Source organism: Epinephelus fuscoguttatus, linkage group LG1, assembly GCF_011397635.1.
Source record: "Epinephelus fuscoguttatus linkage group LG1, E.fuscoguttatus.final_Chr_v1".
In the NCBI taxonomy this organism is placed as follows: domain Eukaryota; kingdom Metazoa; phylum Chordata; class Actinopteri; order Perciformes; family Serranidae; genus Epinephelus; species Epinephelus fuscoguttatus.
In genome coordinates, this window is record NC_064752.1 from 32,259,770 (window position 1) to 32,281,552 (window position 21,783).

Here is a 21,783-nt window from a genome sequence, read left to right on the forward strand (position 1 = left end):
AGCAGTATAAATTATTTTATTTACAGAAACTTGTTACAAAACAAATATACTATACAATCTTTTTTCTTTAAATATTAATTCTAACCTATGTTTTGTTCATGAATTACATAGCAGCCAATACATAAGTCCAGCTGAAAATGATTCTGATAATGTATACAAAAAAAATCTATACACGCTTTTACATAGTATGAATGGTGGATTTATTTTTCCCTCCCAAACACGAGCTGTATCCTCTCTCACGTTCACATTCCAAGTCTATGGTGCTAATAAAAAAATGTTCCCATTTACTGGGAACAAATGTCAAGATGTCAGTCGAGTTTGAGGGTAAACAAAACACTTGATTGAAAGGTTTTTTTGTTTTTTTGTTTTGTTTTGACATAAAAATCCCAGTAAACCAGAGGGGGCTTAAGCCACACACTGAGGCTAACAGAAAATCTCGACATCTTGGTTGGAAAACTCAGATACCCTCCCCACCCCAAAAAAACACAAACAACACTAAAGTGTTTCATACTGGGCAGCTGACAAGCTCAGGTTTTACCATATTTAGGGTTCATAGGCAGATTTAAAAGCAAACTCAAACACTTTGAACATTCAAGTAAGGTAAAACAACCCAAAGAATACTGTCCTCAAACAGTCAGGGTGAAACAAATTCAGGCACTTTCTTAATTTGATATTTCTTTTAAAAGCTGTGAAACTATTTCGTTAAAAGCTGTGATTCAAATTACTTGTTTGGCAACGATGATGCAAGCAGTTGGACTGTTTGAAGTGTTCCTCTTCCTTGCAATGATTGCTTAAGGTCCCTTCAGCCTTTTATAAAAACAAACGTAAGCGTTTGAATCGTGAAATGTGTTTAAGGTCTACAAAGTGTGCGACTGAAGAGTCCGTGGAAACCGGGTTAGATGGCGGGCACAGCTTCAAGCCTGCAGGACGTTTCAAAATCACAGGCTAATTGGGTCATAGAGTAACTTTTTCTGTGTTGATTCATAGGCAACATAAAACGTCTTGTAAAAGCACATGTGATTGAGACCTTGAAAAGTGAATAAAGGTATCCTCTGTCATACAGACGCATGCTACAGTGGCAACACTTCACCCTTTTGTTCCTCAAAGGATCTCCGTACACGATTCATGAGATGCTTCGGCTTCTACATGTAGGCGTATTGCATTATATAGACTTGGCAGTGAACCACTTCAAATAATCAAGTTCTCTGACTTATCATCTTTTTTTAAAAGTTTTTTTTTTTTACTAAATAAATAACAACTTTTCTTTTAAAATTGTACCAAAAAATTCAGCGTGCACAAAAAATGCCTGTGCAAAAATACATATTTTACTATGTACAATTTAACAAAATATGTATTCTCAAATAGGGATACTTCAATACTTGTTTGATACTTAGGCTACGAGGGAAAAAAAAGCTAAATTTAAATTCTTTTTTTTAAAAATTGTCTCCTCTACTTTTCCACACTGACATCAGTGGCGGTTCCATAAATCAACAAGTGTTGCCAAAAGTTTAAATAAAGTCCCGTGAAGCCATCTCCATGAATCTCGCACTATAAAACCCACTCGAAATAAGCTAACATCCCGACGAGATGGGCAAGTATTGCCTGATTTAAGACTCCATTTTTGACAAAGGAATAGAGTATAATGCCTGATTATACGTTCTACTGTGACAAATCTTTCTTCAACACGCACCAACATAGTGTTACTGGTGAGGCATTGAAACTGTAACATCCAGAGCTTGGGTAGTGGTTACACACAGGCGGGACAATCGAACCCACAGAAGACAGGTGACGTGCATAAAAGTTTGCTCCAGTTAAGACGTACCATACCTGATTCCCTATGTAGGAAAAATAAACATTACAATTCACATCTGCCCACAATGGCTGCGGATTCCACACAGCTACGTGGGTAAAAAGTAGGTAAGTTGTGGCGATAACAACACGAGTTTGCACAGATTTTCTTCATATCCACACAGGCAATGCACCATCACCGCTTCATGAGCAAGACTGCCCACCTTTTAGTTTAAAAAAAAAAAAAGTAGTTGGCAAAGCTGATAGCAGCTTTTGGCTAGCCTTGTGGACAACTAAGCAGTGCCTGTGGAGAAAGTAGTTATTTAGTGCTGTTCACAGTTGGGGGTAGGTCTACTGTGGCAATCGTTTTGCACAATGAAAAGATTCAGAAAATTAACAGGTGTCCTCAGGACCGAGTTATCTCTCTGACAAAGGATTCAATCGAATGGGCACATCAGGCGTCCTTTTCACATTTGAAAGCACAACTTGTCTTCACCACGTCTACAAAGACTCTTTGTAGTTCAGTGTAAAAAGCTCATAAGAAATCATAAAAAGGTAACACTTGCATAATTATTCTGGGTAATAAAAGAATTGACCAGATCGTCCCTACGGGCTCCTCCCGGGCTGCTGCGTGTAACCCGAGGTCACTCAGACGTGTCGCCGGAGAGAGTCATACTGACGAGAAGTGAGACAAGGTGATTGTGTGTTGTTTAAGGTGTTGCAAGTAACAGTTTGCTGCTCCTCCTGCTCTCCGTCCAAGGCTTCTGAGATCAGGCGCTGGGGGTGTAATTAAGTTGGAAATTCCAGTAGTCCAGCAGAATCTGACATGAGAAAAGTACTCGTACACACGCGCACACACGCATTCGCACACTCATTCTTTTAACAAACACGGAAGAGATCGACTTGTTGTGTCCCCAGTTGCTCAACGTCGTGACGGCAGCCCTTAACCTGAACCCGATGAGCTTTGAACCGCAGCTCAAGAGACCCATGGCTGTTGCTATTGTTCCTCCTACTTCAGACAGGAAGACCTTCCAGAATACTGGGACAACACGTGTGTGGGGGGGGGTCCTTGGCTCGCTCATTAGACCCCTGGCACTCCACGCTGTGCACACAGTGCCATCGCACCCCCTACACACGCGCGCACACACACACACACACACACACACACACACACACACACATGGCTTTGGGAGAAATAGTAAGGACCACATTGACTTCACTGGGCAGTCCAGATCATCTCCACCCTGAGGATTGTGGGAAGCTGAGAGTAATGTGGGTTTGATTTTAGAAGGCCTCGTGCAGTCCAGAGCAGCGTGCGGACTGCTCCGGGCTATTCCCCGTCCGCCTGCCGGTTCCATACACAGAAGCCGGACACCGCTGTCAGGGACGAGCCTTTGGCTGGAAGGAGAAAAAATAATCAATGTCAAAATGGTTAAGTCATCTAATCAATTCATCTTTTTGTGCTTCAGTGTCTGACTCTGAGTTGATGTCTGAGTTATCCTGGTAGAAAAATCTTAAAGGGTGGCTAAATAATTATCATTATTATTATTATTATTATATATTTTTTAAGGTTTTAATATCATTCTGTAGCTTTCCAGTTATGTTTCCTCTGTATCCAAGTCCAAGAATTCACATTTTGACAAATGTTTTTATGATTTAGCATCAAAGTGCTATTTTCCCAAACCTTTCTAAAAACTTTTTCCCATGTGACCTCACTAAACATCTGCACAATATCAAGTGCTACATATAAACTCAAGCATTGCTCTGTGTGGGGGGACTGTGGCTCAGAGGTAGAGCGGGTTGTCCACCAATCGGAAGATCAGCGGTTTGATCCCCAGCTACCCCAAATTGCTCCCGATTAGGCTTCCATCGGTCTGGGAGTGTGTTTTTAAAGGACAAAAAAAAAAAAAAAACAAGTAGTAGGCGGCACCTTTTATGGTAGCCTCAACCACCAGTGTGTGAATAGGCAAATGTGACACAGTGTAAAGAGCGCTTTGAGTGGTCGGATAACTAGAAACACACTATATAAATGCAGGTCCATTTAAATGCCACGTTAGTTCGATTCTGAAAGTCACACAATAACACAAACAAATGATCAAGTCAGCCATAGACAACTCCTGTGTGCTGTGAGGTAAAATTAATCTTCATGTCAATGAGGTCTGGTGGCTTTGAAGAAAGCATCGGTAACGACTTCAGTTCAGCGAGACTCCTTTGACCAAATGAGTAACTTTACCTTGCAGAACACTAGTTACTACTGCCTCTGATGGATTAGTTTGTTTTTGTTACTGTGTGACTTTTGCAACCCAAATAAAGCAACATCTACCGCAGTAGGCTACAGTGTGCGTCTTCTGTCTACTTCTCCAAACTGGGACCACATCAGCTATCAGGTAACATAGTGACCGTGGTTCTATAAATGTGTTCATAGAGTACAAATGTAGTATTATTAGATTAAAGTGTCTTCATCCGGTTAAATGAAAGGTTTAATATTAACAAAACGGCGCCATCTTCCACCTCCAAGATAACACTTGACATGTGTGCTGGAGAGGACGGCAACAAGGCTGTAGCCTATGTCACCACTTTTTGCTGACGGCTGAGTGGGAGTTTCTCTCCGCCCTTTAACCTACAGAGCTCCTCTGAGGTCACATGGTCAAAGAAAAAAAACTTGACATGTAAATCTGTGCGGTTTTGTAAGTGGTTTCATGTCAGAACACAACTTTGATGTTGCCCATGAAGTCACGACCCATTTTATAACATACAACCAAAATATTAATAAGTATTCTTTATCAGTCTGTCTGTTGGTGTATGATTTATGGCTGTTACAATAAAAAGCAAAAATTCTGTAAAATGATATTAATACATTTTAAGGCTCAAAACACCTCTGTGGCATGTTACTACATGTTCATAATTTACCTGATGTGAGATAGTCTATTATGGTGTGTTAAGTATAATATTTGGAATGATGTGTCTGTTTCATTTATAGAGTTCAATGTAAACTAGGTCTAACAGAAATGGGTTGAAAGAGATCAAGTTTAACTTTCTAAAACTGCCAAAACATGCATATTTGACATTAGTAGAGGTCCAAAAATTGCTAGTAATACTGGATTGAATGCCAGTTCAGACCACAGATTTGCGAAGAGACAAGTTGAAACATGCAACGCATCGCTCTGAAACCTTCTAAAAACCTGCTGATTCACACTGATGCAACAAGTTGCTGCAGTTTATTGTCTAAATGCAGCTGCCTTTGCAAATACGCCACAATAATATAAGTAAGCAGCGCCAATTAGTTAGTCAGTGAGAATGTGTGTGTGTGTGTGTGTGTGTGTGTGTGTGTGTGTGTGAGAGGGGGTACCAGCTGGTTAGCTGATAGAGTACAAAACCCACCTGATGTAAATGGGAGTTGTTAGGTAGCCCTGGCGTCCCTGGAATGCTCCGCCCATGCTTCCCATGGATGTTATTAATGGCAGGTGACTTGGCCACTTTGGGTCTACCTGGTCCTGGTCCTGGTCCCCCTCCTCCTCCTCCTCCTCCACCTCCTCCGAGCCCTCCTCCCCCACCTCCACTATTAATGCTGCTGGAGGCAGGAGAACTTTTGCGCTTCTTGCCCTCCAGGCGCCCATCTGAGGAGTGGTGGCTGAAGTTGGTGTGGTGGTCAGATGAGGACTGGTGGTGGACAAAGGGTCCCAGGGAAAGGGTGGAGTCACTGCTGTTCATCACCACACTCATGCGCTTGATGGATTCTGCAGGGCTGCCCGAGGGAGGGCCTCGTGCTGGCGGCCCTGAGGAGCCGCCTGCTGAGCCTCCAGAAGGCTCGGCCTTGAGGCTGAGCGAGTTGGTCCGCACAGTGGGGCCACAGTTAAGCCCCACGCTGTGGACTCCACTGTGGGAGAAAGATAATGATGATGAGGATGAAGGACCTAATGAGCCATGGTGGTAGGTGCTCCCTGAGCTGCCGACATTTGCACAGTTCTTCTTGAAAGAGGAGGAGGAAGAAGAGTAGTTGGCATTAGAAGAGGAGGATTCAGAGGGGCCGTGGGACGAAGAGAGAATAGAGCTGTTCTTCCTCTTCTTCCCCGAGCTGAAGCTAGTGTTGCTACTATTACTGTTGGCTCCACTGCTGCCTCCACCAGTGGAGTTGGGGATGACAGGTGTGGAGGAACCAGACGAGATCTCCTTGGGCCTGAAGGATGACGACGACTTGGTAGTGCTGCTGCTGGAGGAACGGGACTTAAGCGCCCGGCCTGAGGCTAGGGAAGGAGCTGAAGAAGAAGAGGATGAGGACGAGTGGGCTGAAGGCATCTGCGGCGACGAAGACACTTGTCGGGCCTGCGTAATGCCGTAGGCCGGGTGCTCAGCCCCGCCCTGTGGGGAGCTGCGGGCATTTAAGGTGGTCCCATAGGAGAGCACGGACTTGCCCTCGTAGGATTGGCTATAAGGAGTCTGGGGCAGGGTGGCAGGGGGGCCCAGGAAGCCAGACGAGGGAGTGCTACTGTGAGAATTTGTGCTTGTCCTATGGGTAGGTGCAACAGAGGAGGAGTTCTCCAAGGCCAAGGGGATTTTCCTGCAACAAGGAATAATTTCATTCATTAGCTTTTAATAAGTCAAGACAATAAAAGACAAGGAGGCTAATTATCATGTTCCCCAGCTAGGACCATCATGGCGAGGGAATTTCCCCTGCTGTGATTAAGAGTGGCTCAACAGCGTGATGTGTAGTATTAAAACCGTTTTTTGTTGTTTTTGCAAACTACTTAATTCAACCTGAGTTTAGTGCTTTGTAAATAAGCTTTATTGTTGAGCTATTATTAGGTTAATTGTTGCTTTTAAATGACAAGGATGACAGTGTGAAACACATTCAATACTTGTTCATTTCTAAATGCAGAACAGAGAAGGTCATTGAGCTGCAATAAGGCAGGTTTTCTCAGCTGAAACACCTTGTTTACGCCTGGTTGCTATTATACTCTTTAGACGGGATCAATAAAGCTGTATCTTATCTTATCTTAGACGCTTTGCTTAACTAAAGACTGATGACTTTCTCCCTGATTTTGTGTTTAGATGGGCGGATACAATTTCAGAGTTTAAAAAAACTCCCTACGTTGCAGAACCAATCGTAAATCTGCAGGGCGGTCCTTCGGTGGCTCGCTGAACTCTTGTGCTTGTAAATATAGTCCCACTAGAAACATGAGTAGCGGTACAAAACGGCTCAGCCGTGCTCGCAGAAAATGCCGTCAAAGTTAGTGGATGTTTGTCGCATTTGCAGCGACACATTCTCGCCAACTAAAAGAAACAAACATAATCTTTTACAAGGCCATGACTCATCCGTCCGGCCGGACTATAGACTATAGAGGGATTCGCCTTGTTGTTTACAAATACTCCCGGGTAGAAAACCATCAGAGCTTTTAGCTACATATATATATCACATTTTTCACATCACCGTTTAGACTAATCTGATGTTTGTAAAGTCTATAAATACAATGACTGAACAAACATTACTATTTCTTAGTCATTAGCGGTGTCTGTAATAGGTAATAACTCATTAAATGGTCCGTGAAAAAAATATTTTTGCCAGTGGATATCTTAGTTACAACATGATTGAGCTAGCAAAGCAGTTTTGTGTTGCTATGTGAGGTATTTATTCAGTTTTGGGAAATCACGATGCCTAGAAAGATCAGTGGCTGCAGCTGACAGGGACATCTGTTAAAAGCCTCCCGTTGTCGGATACGACATGAAACTACTCCAGTTAGCTCAATCATGTTATAACTAAGAACATCCGCTGGAAAAAAATATTTTCTTCACGGATGAGCACACGTTTGATAAAACGGAGTTAAATCTCTCGGCATCCATTTTCAAGCTCTCTGTGTGTTTGTTTCTTTGCGAATGAGAAAAGGGGGAGCGCACATTTCCGAGAAGGCGTGTCCTTTTCAAAAATGCAAGAGGCATTGCTTTGTTGCCGGCTGTTGTCGCTGGTGTGTTAAACACACTTTAGAAAGGAGTGTCCCCAGACTATCAGAAGGCGGAGATCTCTGATTGTCTGGTGGCGAGACTACTATTATACAGAACATCCGCAGAAATAAAAATGTTAGCAAAGGCAGAGTATTTGCTCTAGATGAACGGAGGGCTAAAGCACGTAGGGAGAGAGGACAGACCCACCGTCTGTGTGGGTTCAGTGTTAATTTCTTCTCCGTGGTTGTTGTTCTTTGATGTGACGATCGCTCTATGTGGTATTTGTCCCGCCCCTCATCCACTACAACTGGATGGCTGAGTAAAAAGTGACAGTGATGAGTAGTTGCACTTACAGCAGAATAGATGCTCAGCGTCTTGTCACGCTGTTGGCATTTGTAGCAGTGTGTAAGTACGCAAAGCCCCCATGAAATAAAGAAAAGACGAACATAACAGTAGTGAGGGCTGCTCGTCATCCGCTACAGTTGGCTTGTGAATAGCGCCATATTGCAATACTGCCCTCATTGTGACAGCCCTACTGGGGGTGGGCTATATGGCCCTAAAATAATCACAATATTTCAATATTTCAGGGTATTTTTCCGATAACGATATGCTGTGCTGCTGCCAGAGGAGCCGCTGAATGAGTTCCCTCTGAGCAGTAACTCGCTAACAGGGACACCCAGACCTAATGCCACAGACAACACCGTTTATTCAACATGACTGAAGCTGCTCCTCTTTTTGGAACCTCCGTGGAGTTGGTAATAGTTTTGCTTTCAGCCATGCTTGTTGTTGCCGTGGTAACAGTTTGACGCCAGTATGTCAACAAGTCGAAATATTGCCAGATATTAACAATTATACTGGTATTATTGTGAACGAGTTGACACCCCTAAGCCCCACCCTCAGTCATAATAACATCTCAGCAGGACAGACTTACTTCCACATCTGAGAGTTGACATGCTTATCCATCATTGAGGTTAGGGCACATCGGACTCGGTCCCATCGCCGGTCAAAGGAGTAACAGCCTCTCCCAAACAGTCGACTTCCAAATGTACAGTACTGGGAACAGAGAGGGGGTATCAATTATCAGTACAAATCAATCATACAGAGCAAATAGTATTTAAAAATAACATATTATCTTTCAAAAAATCTACAGTACAGTTTCTTCCAGTGATGGCTGGGTGCACTTACAGCTGCCGGTCGAGGGTGATAACCTGAATAGTGACAGTCCAGTTTGTCAGCGCTGTCCTCCCGCTCCTCATTCTCTCCCTCATCACTGGAGGGCCGGGATAACCCATCGGGGATAGTTTGGGCATGGTGTGGTGACTCATGGACTACTGCAGGGTCTCCGGGGGTACCACCTCCGTGACTGCTGTTTAGTCTGGCAGAAAAATAGTGCGACCGTGTGTCAAATGCAAAACTGTAACTGTTGTTTGACCTCTCCTCTCAGTGATGAAGGCCAGTATGTGGGGTGTCACTACACTCCATACATGCATACAAGACAAAATTAAATTCAGAAATAGATCTGGAGAAGGATTTACCGTGGAAGACCAGGGCTATGAAATTTGGGCTTGCCGACTGGCAAAGGCTTAGTGGCGTCTGGGGCGGGGCCATTGCCATGAGCGACCTGGTGGGTGTCATGGGCAGCGTTGAGGTGGGAGGAGGGGTGTGGGTCCCTGAGAGAGGGGTTTTGCTGGGAATGGGGTTGGTGGAGTTCTCTCTCCTTCTCCCGCTCCCTTGCTCTGTTCTTGTGCTCTGCCAGCAATGTGTCAAAGCGCTTCCTCCGCCCTGGCACCGCCCTCCGCTGGCTTAAGGAATGTGTCTGGTGGGACATTAGAAAGGTCAGTTATTTTTTGGTAGATGGGTTTGTTTTTTTTTCTTTATTTGTACATGACAGCTACATCTCTGAAAATGTTTGGGGATTTGGCACACGTTAGAACCACATAAATGTGCAAGCTCCTGTTTTTTCGCTCTAGTAGCTGTGTCTGGTCCCCCTCTGGTTTGGACAGATTTCCAGTAACATGAGATCTGATAGGCCACCCACAACCGTTTATCTAATATGGGGCATCTTTGAGACAATGACTGTAAAGAGAGCGCCGTCAAGGCACTTTCAAAGATCAACAAGTCCATCAAAAATAGTTTTCGTCTTTCCTGTTTCAAATATTTTAGTAGTAAAACAGTCCTTAACAAATGCAGTTAATTCCTGTTTGAGAAACTTTTACTAAAACCCACAGTGCCCAGCTGTTTTTAGGAAGTTATTCAGCCTTTTTCTTGATCTTGTTCACAAAATCATCCTAATTCCAACCTCCATAAAGGCAGTTAAACAGAGCCATTGCTTGGTCATATCTGAGATTTGAGCCATCCTAGCTTTACTCTGTGATGCCATATATTACTCCAAACTCTGTAGCATATGGAGTGCTGAGGTTACCAACAGTTACTGTGACTTCTGCCATGATTTGCCATCGCCACAACTAAACCAGTGACAGAGGCAGCTAGCCCTAGCTAGACTCCCTTCTTTCTATACTGCAGGACGAACAACACTGAGGCAGGAGCAGCCGATGACTCAGCAGGTGTTGAAGTAAAATGAATAAAAAGTGACATCATGTGGAAAACAGGTTTCCATTTTCCGAGTGAAAGCCAATAAACCTAGCTCGCTAGCCTTCGCATTCTGTGAGGAATACAAACTAAACAGCAGGAGAGGACCTCCCACATGCTGAAAGTTATAAAGGGACAGATGGATTAAACTGCTAACACTGCATAACCAGTGCTGTATAGGATTGTTAAACATGAGGGGAAACTTATGTATGTACATTTGCAGGCTACAAAGGACTATGTCGTGCTACAGTCAGTGCTGCACCACCTAAGTTGACAGAATGTGTCTAGAAATGTTGGCCCTTAAATGTCGGTCAGTCGCTGCCATAGAAAACACAATGCTTAAGACATTGTTTCCACAAGTGGGTCCAAAAATGTTGTAATGTCTTTTGAAAAATAGAAAAATATTCACAGTGGCTGCATTATCTCTACATTTTATAGTTAAGTGAGGATAAATAGAAACAAATAGCTTGCCTTTAATGATTTGGTCTTTTAATGGAATTTGCTGAATATAAGATAAGACAGTAAGAACATTGCCAGCCTGTTATTCTAAAGGTATAAGTCTATACACTCTGAGTGCACGGCACAAAGCAGAGAGAACACTTACCTTGCATGTTAGGGATCTTGTGCATGGTTTCCGAGCTGTCATATCCACAACGCCACAGTGGATATCTGCATTGAACTCGCGTTCTGAAGGCACAGGAGAAGAAATTGTTACTTACATGCACTGTGACAAATCACCTGCTCTGGTGACTTGCTGAGTTGGGCCTCAGCTTTTCAAGGTGATGTGTGTGTGACGTAATGATGACAGGCAGCCGCTCTAGCTGGTAACTCTTAGACGTGGTGTTTACTAGCAAACTTTAATGGATTTCTGATGTGAGGTCTTTAAACAAAAACAGAGTATGAGTATTTAAGTATTAAAATACTGTACAAATAAGATCTGCCAATACAAAATATTGGAACAGTAGTTTCCCTCTGTTTCCCCTCCAACTCACCTGTCACTTTCTTGTTAAGGTGGCGTCTGCTACTGGCACTGCTGCTGCTGTCCTGCTTCTTGTCTGAGAGGACTGAGAGGTGGCCCTTGCCGTTGGGAATCTGACCCGGGGCCAGTAATGGAGGCTTTGGTATGGAGGGACAGTTAAGGCCTGGTTTAAGGGCTGATGATGATGATGATGAGGAAGAGGAGGAGGAGGAGGTGGTGATGGTGGTAGTGTTGGAGCTCACAGTGGTGCTAGAGGAGGATGTAGAGGAGGATGAGGTGGTGGCTGGGGCAGACGGGGCCTGCACCAGCTTAGCTGACGAGTCCACCCTCAGATGCATCTTCTCCACCTTGACAGCCGGGGTGAGGCTGGAAGAGAAGGTTACAGAGATGAAGAGGGCAGCAAGGAGGAAGCTGAGAGTTAGAAACACGGAGCCGGTGAGAAACGCATGGTAAGAGACAGATGTGCACGTATGGAGGGGGCTGGGGGGACAAAACATAAATCTAACATGATCCATCATTTATCAAAGACTCAAAAAAAGCACAGGTGTCAACATATATTTCTTTTCTCAATAATGACGGCACACTGCATTTACAACTCTTCATTTCGATCACTTGAGTAGGATCATTTCTAAAACACGATGACGTTGATCAAAGACAAGCCAGCGCTGTAAATATGATTATCAATATGAGAATAAATCACAATAAAACTGTACAAGGTGATGTGAACACCAGAGTTAAGAGTTGGAAGAGTTTTAAATTAAGTGTGGTATTACATTTGCTTAGATGTGTTTGACTGACAGTGATTTTGACTGACACTTCTTGGTATGGATCAGTAAACTGACACAGACTATAGCAGACTATTATTTGAATGTGTCATACGTAAGGGATATTGGCTGCAAGTCGGACTGTTCTGGCCTCCCCGTCATCCTTTAATTCCTGGTTATGGACACCTTGAAGGGCATTATCATGCTTACTCCATGGTTGCTTGCCAAAGAAATAAATTAACCATTCATTTATATTTTAACGTGTGTGCAATCATAAAGTCTTTCACAAGCCGCAACTCAGTTTCCCTGCTAACACCTGAGGTTTTGACTAAAACCTGGATCAATCATTACCATCTCATAAAGTTCTTATGCTTTGGAAACATTGTTCACTGCTACAGTTAACAGGATGAACCTTAGACACGACTTAGCAATGGGAGATATTTCTAGTCCACTCGGCTGATAGATGCCTTTGGCTCAATTATTAGCCAGAGATCCAACGTTATGCTAGCAAGATTCAAAGTCAGTAACACTGCATACGGCTGACAAACACTAAATATAATTTGACACTATGTTTAATACAAAGATGAGCGAGCTATCCAGCCATGTTATTGTGCCCAAATCACTATCAAGATTTTCATGAACAAATGACATTATGTCAACAAGAGGGGCAGTGTACTTCTTGGAGCTTGTGTGTTGCAGTCTCCATGCTGTGGTGTTCAGAGGATGAGGCACTGACGGACTACACTCAGTGTTGGGAATCAATTATAAAGGCTTTGACTGCATCCCTGTTGCTATGGTTATTCATTTAAGACACAGGCTGATGATATGTGGCCAACACATTAACTTAAAACAGCTGACAAAACGGTTTAAGTGGAACTCCCTGGTAGGTGTCCTACCTCAGGAATTAACAGACACTCAGAACTGAATATTCACCCAGACCATGGTATAAATATGGTTAAATCAACATTTAGGTAAAAAAACAAAACAAAGAATAAGTGGATCAGACTCTATCAGTAGATACCTAATATTAAAGGCCATTAATCTGGGCTGAATACACTCGACTGGGACATCCCTATAAGGAACACTTATGTGCTGCATTGTTTGGTCTTTTATGAACAGTTAAAACAGCTCACTCCATTTTTTTCAAACTTTAAAAATGAAGCCAAGTGGTGTTTCTTCTCCTACAAAACCACTTCTGACTGAGTGTAAATGTACAGTCACCAGGGAGTATAATAACCAGGCAACAGCCAAGATTTACTTTTTGTTGCTTGGCGAACTCAAATTATGTCAATTAGCTCCAGCTGAGTAAATTAACAGGAAACATTTGTCATTACAGCCAGTGAAATCAGCAATCATCAACTTAAACGCCCTCTGTTTAATCACTATTTTGATGTAAAGTGATTAATTGTTCAGCCCCAGTCGTGGTGTTTACAGGCATATTGAACAACTCTAGCAACACACAACACTGCAAATGTCACACTGTGGAACTTACATCTTGTCCGGCGTCCTGAAGTGTGTAAAGGGGGTTCTTCGCGGAGTGCCTGGCAGCTTCTCTTTGGCTGGTTTGAGGAGTTTGGGATTGGAGGAGGAGGAGGACGCTGAAGAGGACGATAAGCTGGATCCAGCGGTGGAAGGTCGGCTAAGGATGCCTCCACTCGCCACTCCAGCTACAGACCCCGAGCCCAGCCCAGGCCCAAGTCCACTGCCACTGCTCCGGTTCCTGCCCGACACGGGGAAGGGCGAGGTGGAGGCTGGCTTGCTGGCCGAACTGTGTCTTCTCTCTGGAGTAACAGGATATACCAGGCAGGCATTAAAACATAATAATTAGCTCAATAAGATGATCAGCATTAGGCATCACAAAGCTTTGAGCAAACACGATAACAGACTGATGTATATGAGTAAATGTGGCAATAATTGGACCATGAGTCAGGAGAAAAGGCACATGGGAGCACTGAAATTTTCCTCTGACAGTAGTGAGCAGGTTACCCCGACAACAAATAACCAGCATTTGTGATTCATGCCAACTCAGCCTGAAATAGAAGCAGCCAGCAGGTCAAGAACTTCATTTCCTGCCTGAGCTTCTAAGAACAGCTACTGCTCAAACTGATAAAAGGCGGCATGACAGCAGAAGAGGTTGGGGTGATACGGAGATGTGGATAGAAAGACAAAAATAGACTAAAGGAGAAAAAAAGCTCATCACTAAGAGCTTGCATCCAAAACTAAATATCATTTCCTCTGAAAAAAAGAAGTGCACTACAGTTTCCAAACATCATTTAACATTGGTCTCTTGCGTGTGCACCCACAATAATCATACAAGGGTTTGGGTTTTCAAAGGAAGCTCTCATCACTTGCTATTTTTAGTAACAGCATACAACGAAATAGCACACTCAAAATAATTTCATTGACATTACCACTACAGTTCCACATCATAGTCTAGAGTTCATTCACTACCATGCCAGAAACTACCCAAGAAAGAAGTCTGTTCAAGCCAGCTATTAACATGTGCCTCAGGTGACTGGATCACAAACAGATGACTCTATGTATGTCTCTTTCCACCTGGCGTTGTAATGCACCTCCAAATGCATCCTGAGTGACCATTTGTGATCGGTTCTCACTTCTCCACTCTATATAGACATAAACATGTACATTATTTCCATTTGCAAACAGCAAATGCCTTATTGTTTCTAACGATGTGGGACAGTTGTCATGCTATGTGCACACTCACAGCCTTAACCTTACTACTTAAAATGGAAAAAATCTTATTGCGTTGTAGAACTGTGTGCATTGCATTTATTTGCTCAGCCCCTCCTTGCCCCCGCTCTCTCTGTGTTTATCATGAGACAAGTCCACACAGCGGTCCCTTCGCCTCCTCGGTGCTACAAGCCTGCACAAACACAGTGACAGGGCTAACCAGTAGCAACACACGACTAACACTACCTAGCAATTATTAAGAAGGGGAGCCATTTCGGCGTCAGTGTGATTTAGTTGGAACCGTTTAACAGCTGCTGCTGTATTAGCTTTTGCTAACCAGGCAGATGCTGAACTGACCATTCACTGCCACAGGAAGAAAGCGGCTGTGGAAACAGTCTTTGAGTGCTGTGTCTAACCTGTGCAGTGCCAGCAACAGTAAGTTTGAGTCAGATAAGCAAGGACATCAGCAGAGTAGCCAGACCTTCAATGTGGCCCAGGGCACACTGGCACAGACACTACTTAAACAATGTGGCCATGTGCGGTTTGGTGCATTTACACCTGTGCTTAAAGCGTCACTTGTGATCTGAGCACCAAAGCTGAATGTTAATACCAGGTGTAAACAGGGCCTAACGGATACACTGGGCCCCTGGGGTCACAGAGGGGTCATACAGACAGACAGACACTCCTGCTGCTCTGACCATAAGTGGAGAGAGAGAGCGACAGACATACAGCAAGAGAGAAAGAGGTGTCCGCTGCTGAGCTGAGGACAAACAGGCGACTGGAGGTTAACTTGACCCTCTTCCTGTCAACACTGTGGCATGAGCAAAACAGCAAAGCACAAAAAAAAAAAAAAAAAATCCTTCCAGCAGACATACCGGTACAATAAATGTAAGAGGAAACAGCTCCAGGAGAACAAACAGGTTTTCATAGAAAGCCTCGTGTTGGCAGCTGCTGATGTGGTGAGACGTGGGCCTGGTTAGCTAACCTTTTACTGGGCTAACTCCATGGTGTAGTGGGGAACCAGGCCGTAGGCCAAAACTCCCTCTCAGCAGGTGATCTGCAAACAACACTGTTGCTGCAGAAACAGTGGATGAGATGCTGACACACACACATGCAGAGCTGCCACTCCCCGTCTCCTTTAGCCCCAAACACATACAAAATACACACACCTTCAAACTGTACAGCCTTCTTCCAATGACCCTTTCCATGGAGAGAAAATCCTTTTAAGAGTGCCCTCTTCTCGCCTAAGGGCCTCTCTCTACACACCCATTCATGACACACACCAGATATCTTTCCTCCTTCTACTTAGCAGCCTTTCTTTGACTCCCCTCTGCCCTCCCCTCCTTCCCCTGCTGTCCTGTCCTGTCCCAGTCACAGTCAACAGCACACCCTGCACACAAACTCACACCAGGAAACCTCAGTGTGATACTCAGCGCTCTGTCCACAAAGCAGTAACGCTGAGAAAAGAGAGCCAACACCAGCAGCAGAATGAAAGAGGAGTTGAAAAAAAATGTGGGGGGGGACAAAAAAAGCCGACACAAGGAATAGGAGGAGCCTTAATATCCTCTTTCACACTGTCAAACAGTTGGCTGAGTGCTGAGGGGAATCCCTGGCTAGGGGAGTGAGAGAGAAACCCTAACGTACAAGCGCGAGGCCTCACTAGCATCACCACAAGCACCACGTTCAAACCGTTGCACAGCCTGGCCTTTGTGTAACAATAACAACCCTGTTCTTCTAGTCGAAATAACAAATACACTGTGGTTAGCTTCCCTTGCTATTTAAGCTCAAGGTGCAGGATCCAGAAATGTGTGTTTTGCTCAGCCCAGGCAATGTGCTGCAAGGAGACAAGTCTTTGTTCCACAAGTTCATAAGCGAAAGCATAAAACGGCTGCCGAGCTCGCAGCTTCCCATTCTGCGGTGAGTGTCACCCCTGCTGGGATCTGCCTCAACCGAGAAGCACAAACACCTAACAGGAGACAGATGGGCTCAAAGACGCTCGCTAAAATCATATTGAGACCATCTCAATGGTGCTGAGATCAGTGCCTCTGCCCCGTGTTCATGCCACAAGGGGTCTTCCTACGATGACATCAGAGGGAGGAAGACGGGAGGAAAATCACAGCAAGAGCACTCCTACTCTGTAAGGCCATGTGTAGTAGCATAGCCATACAATCTCACTGGATGGAATTTAATGGACCAACAACTATTTTAATAGTGAAATAACAGTTTTAGTATCAAACATAATATGCCAAACATTCTCTAGTTTATATCGTCGTAAATGGAAAACCTTTGGACTATGGACTGTTGGTCAGAAAATACAAGACATCTGAAGACCTGACACTGGGCTCACTATTTTCTGACATTTCTAGACTTAAGGATTCATGCATCAAAAAAATATAATCAGCAGTTTAACTGATAACTAAAATAATCATTAGCTTCCAATCTATAGCTTGTTTGCAAGCACTTGACTGTTATGATAGGTGAAAATAAGATGGGAAGCGGGAAGTGATAGATCCGTACACTGTGCGAATTAAAATTAGTGTAACGTGACTATATAGAACGGTTGGACGAATCTGCAGGTATCAGAAAACTGAAACACATGTTGGATGTGATCCATACAAAATGAAGGAAAGTGATTTTTTTTGTGGATACAAATCACGTTACAAACTACTTCATCCTTCAGCCCTTTTTCGATACAGCTAATTTATCCAGACGAAAAGGTTCTAGAGTCCAGTGGACGATAATAAACTTGTGTGTAGTTGTGTCCGCAACCTCAGAACCTGACTGCCGTATTTTTGGCTGGGTGAGTAAATGTGCTTCAGAACTACTGATTTTTTTTTACATTTCAGCTCTGTACGTGGATGCACCGCTAACCAACGATATGTAACTTTAGGTACTATTTTCTTCCGAGTATGTCAGCGGTTTCCAGAAGTTTGGTGAAATGCTGTAAAAACCTGGGTCTTGGGTAAAGCACACAGAGAAGTTGTCACAGCAAATTGTAATAACATAATGCCACACTTAAATATCACCATATACGTTTGACATTTGTTGACTCCGCTCCTCCAGGCATAGCATGGATGTTTTGATTCACATCTGCCCTTTTTATGGGACTCAAAAGAAACTCTCGTTCTTTCCTGATCTGATCAATTGCAACAGTTGTAAACAGCGCAAACCATAAGCATGAGAGCAGTGTTGGTTGTCGTTGCCTCCAGCTGCTTGCCCTCCATCTGTACAGCAAGCTGATCATATGCCAAAATTCTACTACAGTGCTTAGAACTTGTACTTGAATGTAAGTCAAGGGAGACCCCATAAGCTGCTCAATCAACAATTAGTATACTTCATTCTATACAAAAATCCAGTCGCATACAGGTAATGGTGAACAATCATAATGATTAAGATAAATTAATCAATCAGACATCATATATATCAGATTCTGTACAGTCTGCATTCACAGATACCACCCTGTTAAAGATGTACGGAGGTCACCTGCTGTTATAGTACTGTTTTACTTCACAGGCACTGTAATGCTCTCCGATCTTTGTCTACTTCTCTTTAATCCCCTTGTAGGTATGACAACTCAACTGTAATAGTCATGAGTGCCAGTCTGGTCTAGACAGGTTTGTATCAGTCTGTATTGTTAAGCTGTGTGGGAGGAGCCCTTTCTCTGAATATTGTTGACAGAGTAGCAGGACAGCTCCTGTAGGGGCCATATGCTGTTATACCTCCCTCTTGTGGCTGACCCTGACAACTATAATTGCTGTCACACTTCATGGGGAATACTCGCCACTGAAAGGAATTCAGTGACTAAGCTATAACTCAAGTTAAAAGGAAGAGGATGGTATCAGATGTGTGATTCAGAGGCTGTGAGAGAGTGTAGGATGGGACAAAAACTGGTGCTAAGAAGGATTGAAGGCTTCAGGGTTCTCACGTGAACACACAACCAATTCCTGTCCTCTTAAATTAACTGAATTTAACAAGACTAATATAAGAACTGCAACAATTAATCATAAATTGATCCCCATTCTTCTTTGACAGTAAACTGAATTTGAGGATGTGATCTTGGGCTTTGGGAAACAGACATTTTTCACCATTTTCTGAAAATGTATAGACCAAACAATTACAGCTGTTGCGACAACCACAATATTGCTATACTGAGCTACTGACAAGCCAATTGCATGTGAGAGCAGACAACCACCACTTTCACTATGTTCATATTTTTCCTTTTTGTCACGGGAGCATGGCATATTAACATTCTGCTATAAATGCCAACATGTCTGCGACAAGCCTCTGCACTAAGGGTTGCACCGTGGAGTTTTTTCTGGTCTATAAGAGGTGTAAAATATTCAACTTTGGGTAAAAACTGCGGCCGCTCATCTCCGTCACTTTCTACCTAGCTGTCCAATCACAGTGGAGGGGTGAGACAAGCATCACGAAGACTAACCATCACATCTCTGAAAAACAATAGAGGAGAAATACTACTAATCCCAATCAGACCAGCAGCCCATCCTCTCTCCATACATGCTTCAGCCCTCCCTTCATCCAGAGCAAGTAGGCTACTTTGCCCTGTGCTGATATTTTTACTTCCGGGGATGTTCTGTATCATAGCAACCAAAGCATCTCAGTTGAAAACACTTTTGCCTCATTGCTCTATTGTGTTTTGCATTTAACAGTGAATGAGTATTTAATTTGTTTTAAAACTCTGTCATTTCAAAAGCAACAATTTACCTAATAATAGCCTGACAATACAGCTTATTTACAAAGCACTAAAATAGGATAGATGAAGTAATTCGCAAAACAAAACAAAAATGGCAGTAATACCACATATTACACTTCTGAGACATCCTTAATCACCACAGGGAGAATTCAGTCATCACGACAGCTCTACAAACAACTAATGGATTAATCAAGAAAGTAATCGACAGATAATTAAGAACGAAAATAATTGCTAGTTGCAGCCCAAACTAAAAAAGAAATATATATATTCTCACTTTTAACAACCAGCCCTGAATGACAGGAAATGATATGTGTCACTCCAACATGCAGCCTTCCTTACCATTTTAGCAATACCAAATGAGTTTGGGAGTGAAAAGACGGCTTATTTCTTACAGCGACTGTGGGCGTTTGTGAACTTGCCGTGAATACTGTCAACTTTACAGAGATCCACAGTGATGCAGTCAGTCTGTTCACAGATCTGCAATTCATCCATTTACGTTAGTCCTTAAGTCAAAGATCCAGCTTAACGACTAAGCAGTGGAAATCCACGCACTGAGAAGCACATATTACACACATTGCTTAAGGTTTAACAGAAATCTGATCTGAGCTGTAAGTGTAAAAAAAAAAAAAGTACATTGCTGCAAAGAACAAGAGAGCCACATCAAATATTAACGGGGGAATTATAAACACACACAAGTGAGACAGTGAGTTAAAAAAATAAATAAATAAATCAAAGTCTGTACCATCTCGGGTTACTGTGTGGAGAAGGAAAAGTGGTGGAGGACGACAAAGGCGGAGAGAGAGGTAATGCCACAGAGCGTGTTAATGTGTGAAATATCACCACCAGCCTTGAAGTGGTATATGGTTCCTACAGATGCAGGCTACTGTTTTACTTCCTTTTTTAACTTATCTACTGCATCTTCTGTTCACGTTTACTTCCCCTGCTTGCACGGTGTAATCCAATGTGATTCAGAAACTCTTAAAAGCCAGCTCTACGTGGCTTTTGCATGACCAATGACTCTAAATGCGATGCATGCATATTCATATATGTGCGTGCTCGTGCATGACACTTACCGTAGTGTGCTTGGAAGGCTTGGGGCTTGACTACCTGGCCGCAGTGGCTGCACATCACCAGGTAGAAGTCGTCCTGTGCGGGACACTGGCCAAATATGGGCATGTCTGTACACAAGAGATTCAACCAGACAGGGCACAAGTCAAGGAGAGGCAAATAAAATAGACCTACATTCACCTGGTGCCCCATTTGGCAGCAGACTCTGACTCTTCACTGAAACATCCATTTGTTGTCATAACACCGTAATAGCTTAAGGTAGGGTAACTCCAGTTTATGGCATCCTTTTTTTTGTGCTTAAAATGGAGAGGGAAAATTGGTCACCTCCTGGATAAAATTAAATGGACATCATTGCACAACAAACACATGAAAACACATAACCATATCAAGAATATTAAAAACTGAAGAGATCACTCAAGGCAAACTGACAAGCAAAGTCTGCACATGCAACTACAGATCACTCCCAAGTACAAGTCACCATTTATCGTTGAGAACGTCCTAATGATAAGAAGCAGGAAAAGGGCCAAGCCAGCAATCCAAAGGTTACCCACTCGCAAAGAATTAACATCTCTCCAAAGCACATAGGATGTATGTAGCACAACTGTAGATGATTTGTGAGTTAAGAGGCTATCACTAACAAACTCAACTCAATTTGTTTTTCCCCTCATGCTTCCTATGTTGTTCCTCTACTCTGTAACTTCTCGAATCCCTTTCATGCTCCAAATGTTGGGGGCAGGGCTGTGACAATAACTACAAGACCACAATAACACAATTTTTGGTTAAACTCATTAAAAAAATGCACTACTTTGGCTCTGATTTCACCACCTGTCTCTGTCCTGCCCACAGCACTATCTGACTGGTTACACGTCACAAGTTGTAGCCTTTCAACACTGAAGGCTGCCATGCCACAGACAGCAAAGATGAACACAGACTGGAGCTGCTCCAGCAAGCAAGCAGAGCTACCTGATGAACTAAAGACAGCAGATATTACTGAACCTGTAGTAAACATCATAATCCTCTACACTGACATTGCAAAAACACCCAACGGTTCTGATGGTAATGTTCTACAATCAGTGTAAGAAGTTAGCGGATGTAACTTTAGTCGTATGAGTAGGAGAGCTGTAGGGAGAGGAAGAGAGACTGAGAAAGCACCTGGAGGCAGGCGAAAGATGTGACCAAATTATTATAGTATATAAAAACTGCTGCATGGTAACAATAAAGACATTTCATACACCGGCTGATGTAAAGCGGACCTG

At 43.3% G+C, this 21,783-nt stretch overlaps 1 protein-coding gene across 1 annotated transcript in view; it reads right to left on the minus strand.

The window, feature by feature from the left end:
• Positions 1–35: 35 nt before the first annotated feature.
• LOC125887367 (ataxin-7) overlaps positions 36–21,783 on the minus strand; it is a 36,450-nt gene continuing 14,702 nt past the window's right edge. Inside the window, exons 5-13 of the mRNA XM_049574128.1 lie at positions 20,533–20,637; positions 13,550–13,838; positions 11,307–11,659; positions 10,919–11,001; positions 9,261–9,541; positions 8,911–9,100; positions 8,657–8,778; positions 5,170–6,346; positions 36–3,186 (exon numbers count right to left, since the gene is read on the minus strand). Coding sequence (XP_049430085.1) covers positions 3,169–3,186; positions 5,170–6,346; positions 8,657–8,778; positions 8,911–9,100; positions 9,261–9,541; positions 10,919–11,001; positions 11,307–11,659; positions 13,550–13,838; positions 20,533–20,637 — 2,618 coding nt within the window. The 3' untranslated portion in view covers positions 36–3,168. The remainder of the gene's footprint in view (positions 3,187–5,169; positions 6,347–8,656; positions 8,779–8,910; positions 9,101–9,260; positions 9,542–10,918; positions 11,002–11,306; positions 11,660–13,549; positions 13,839–20,532; positions 20,638–21,783) is intronic.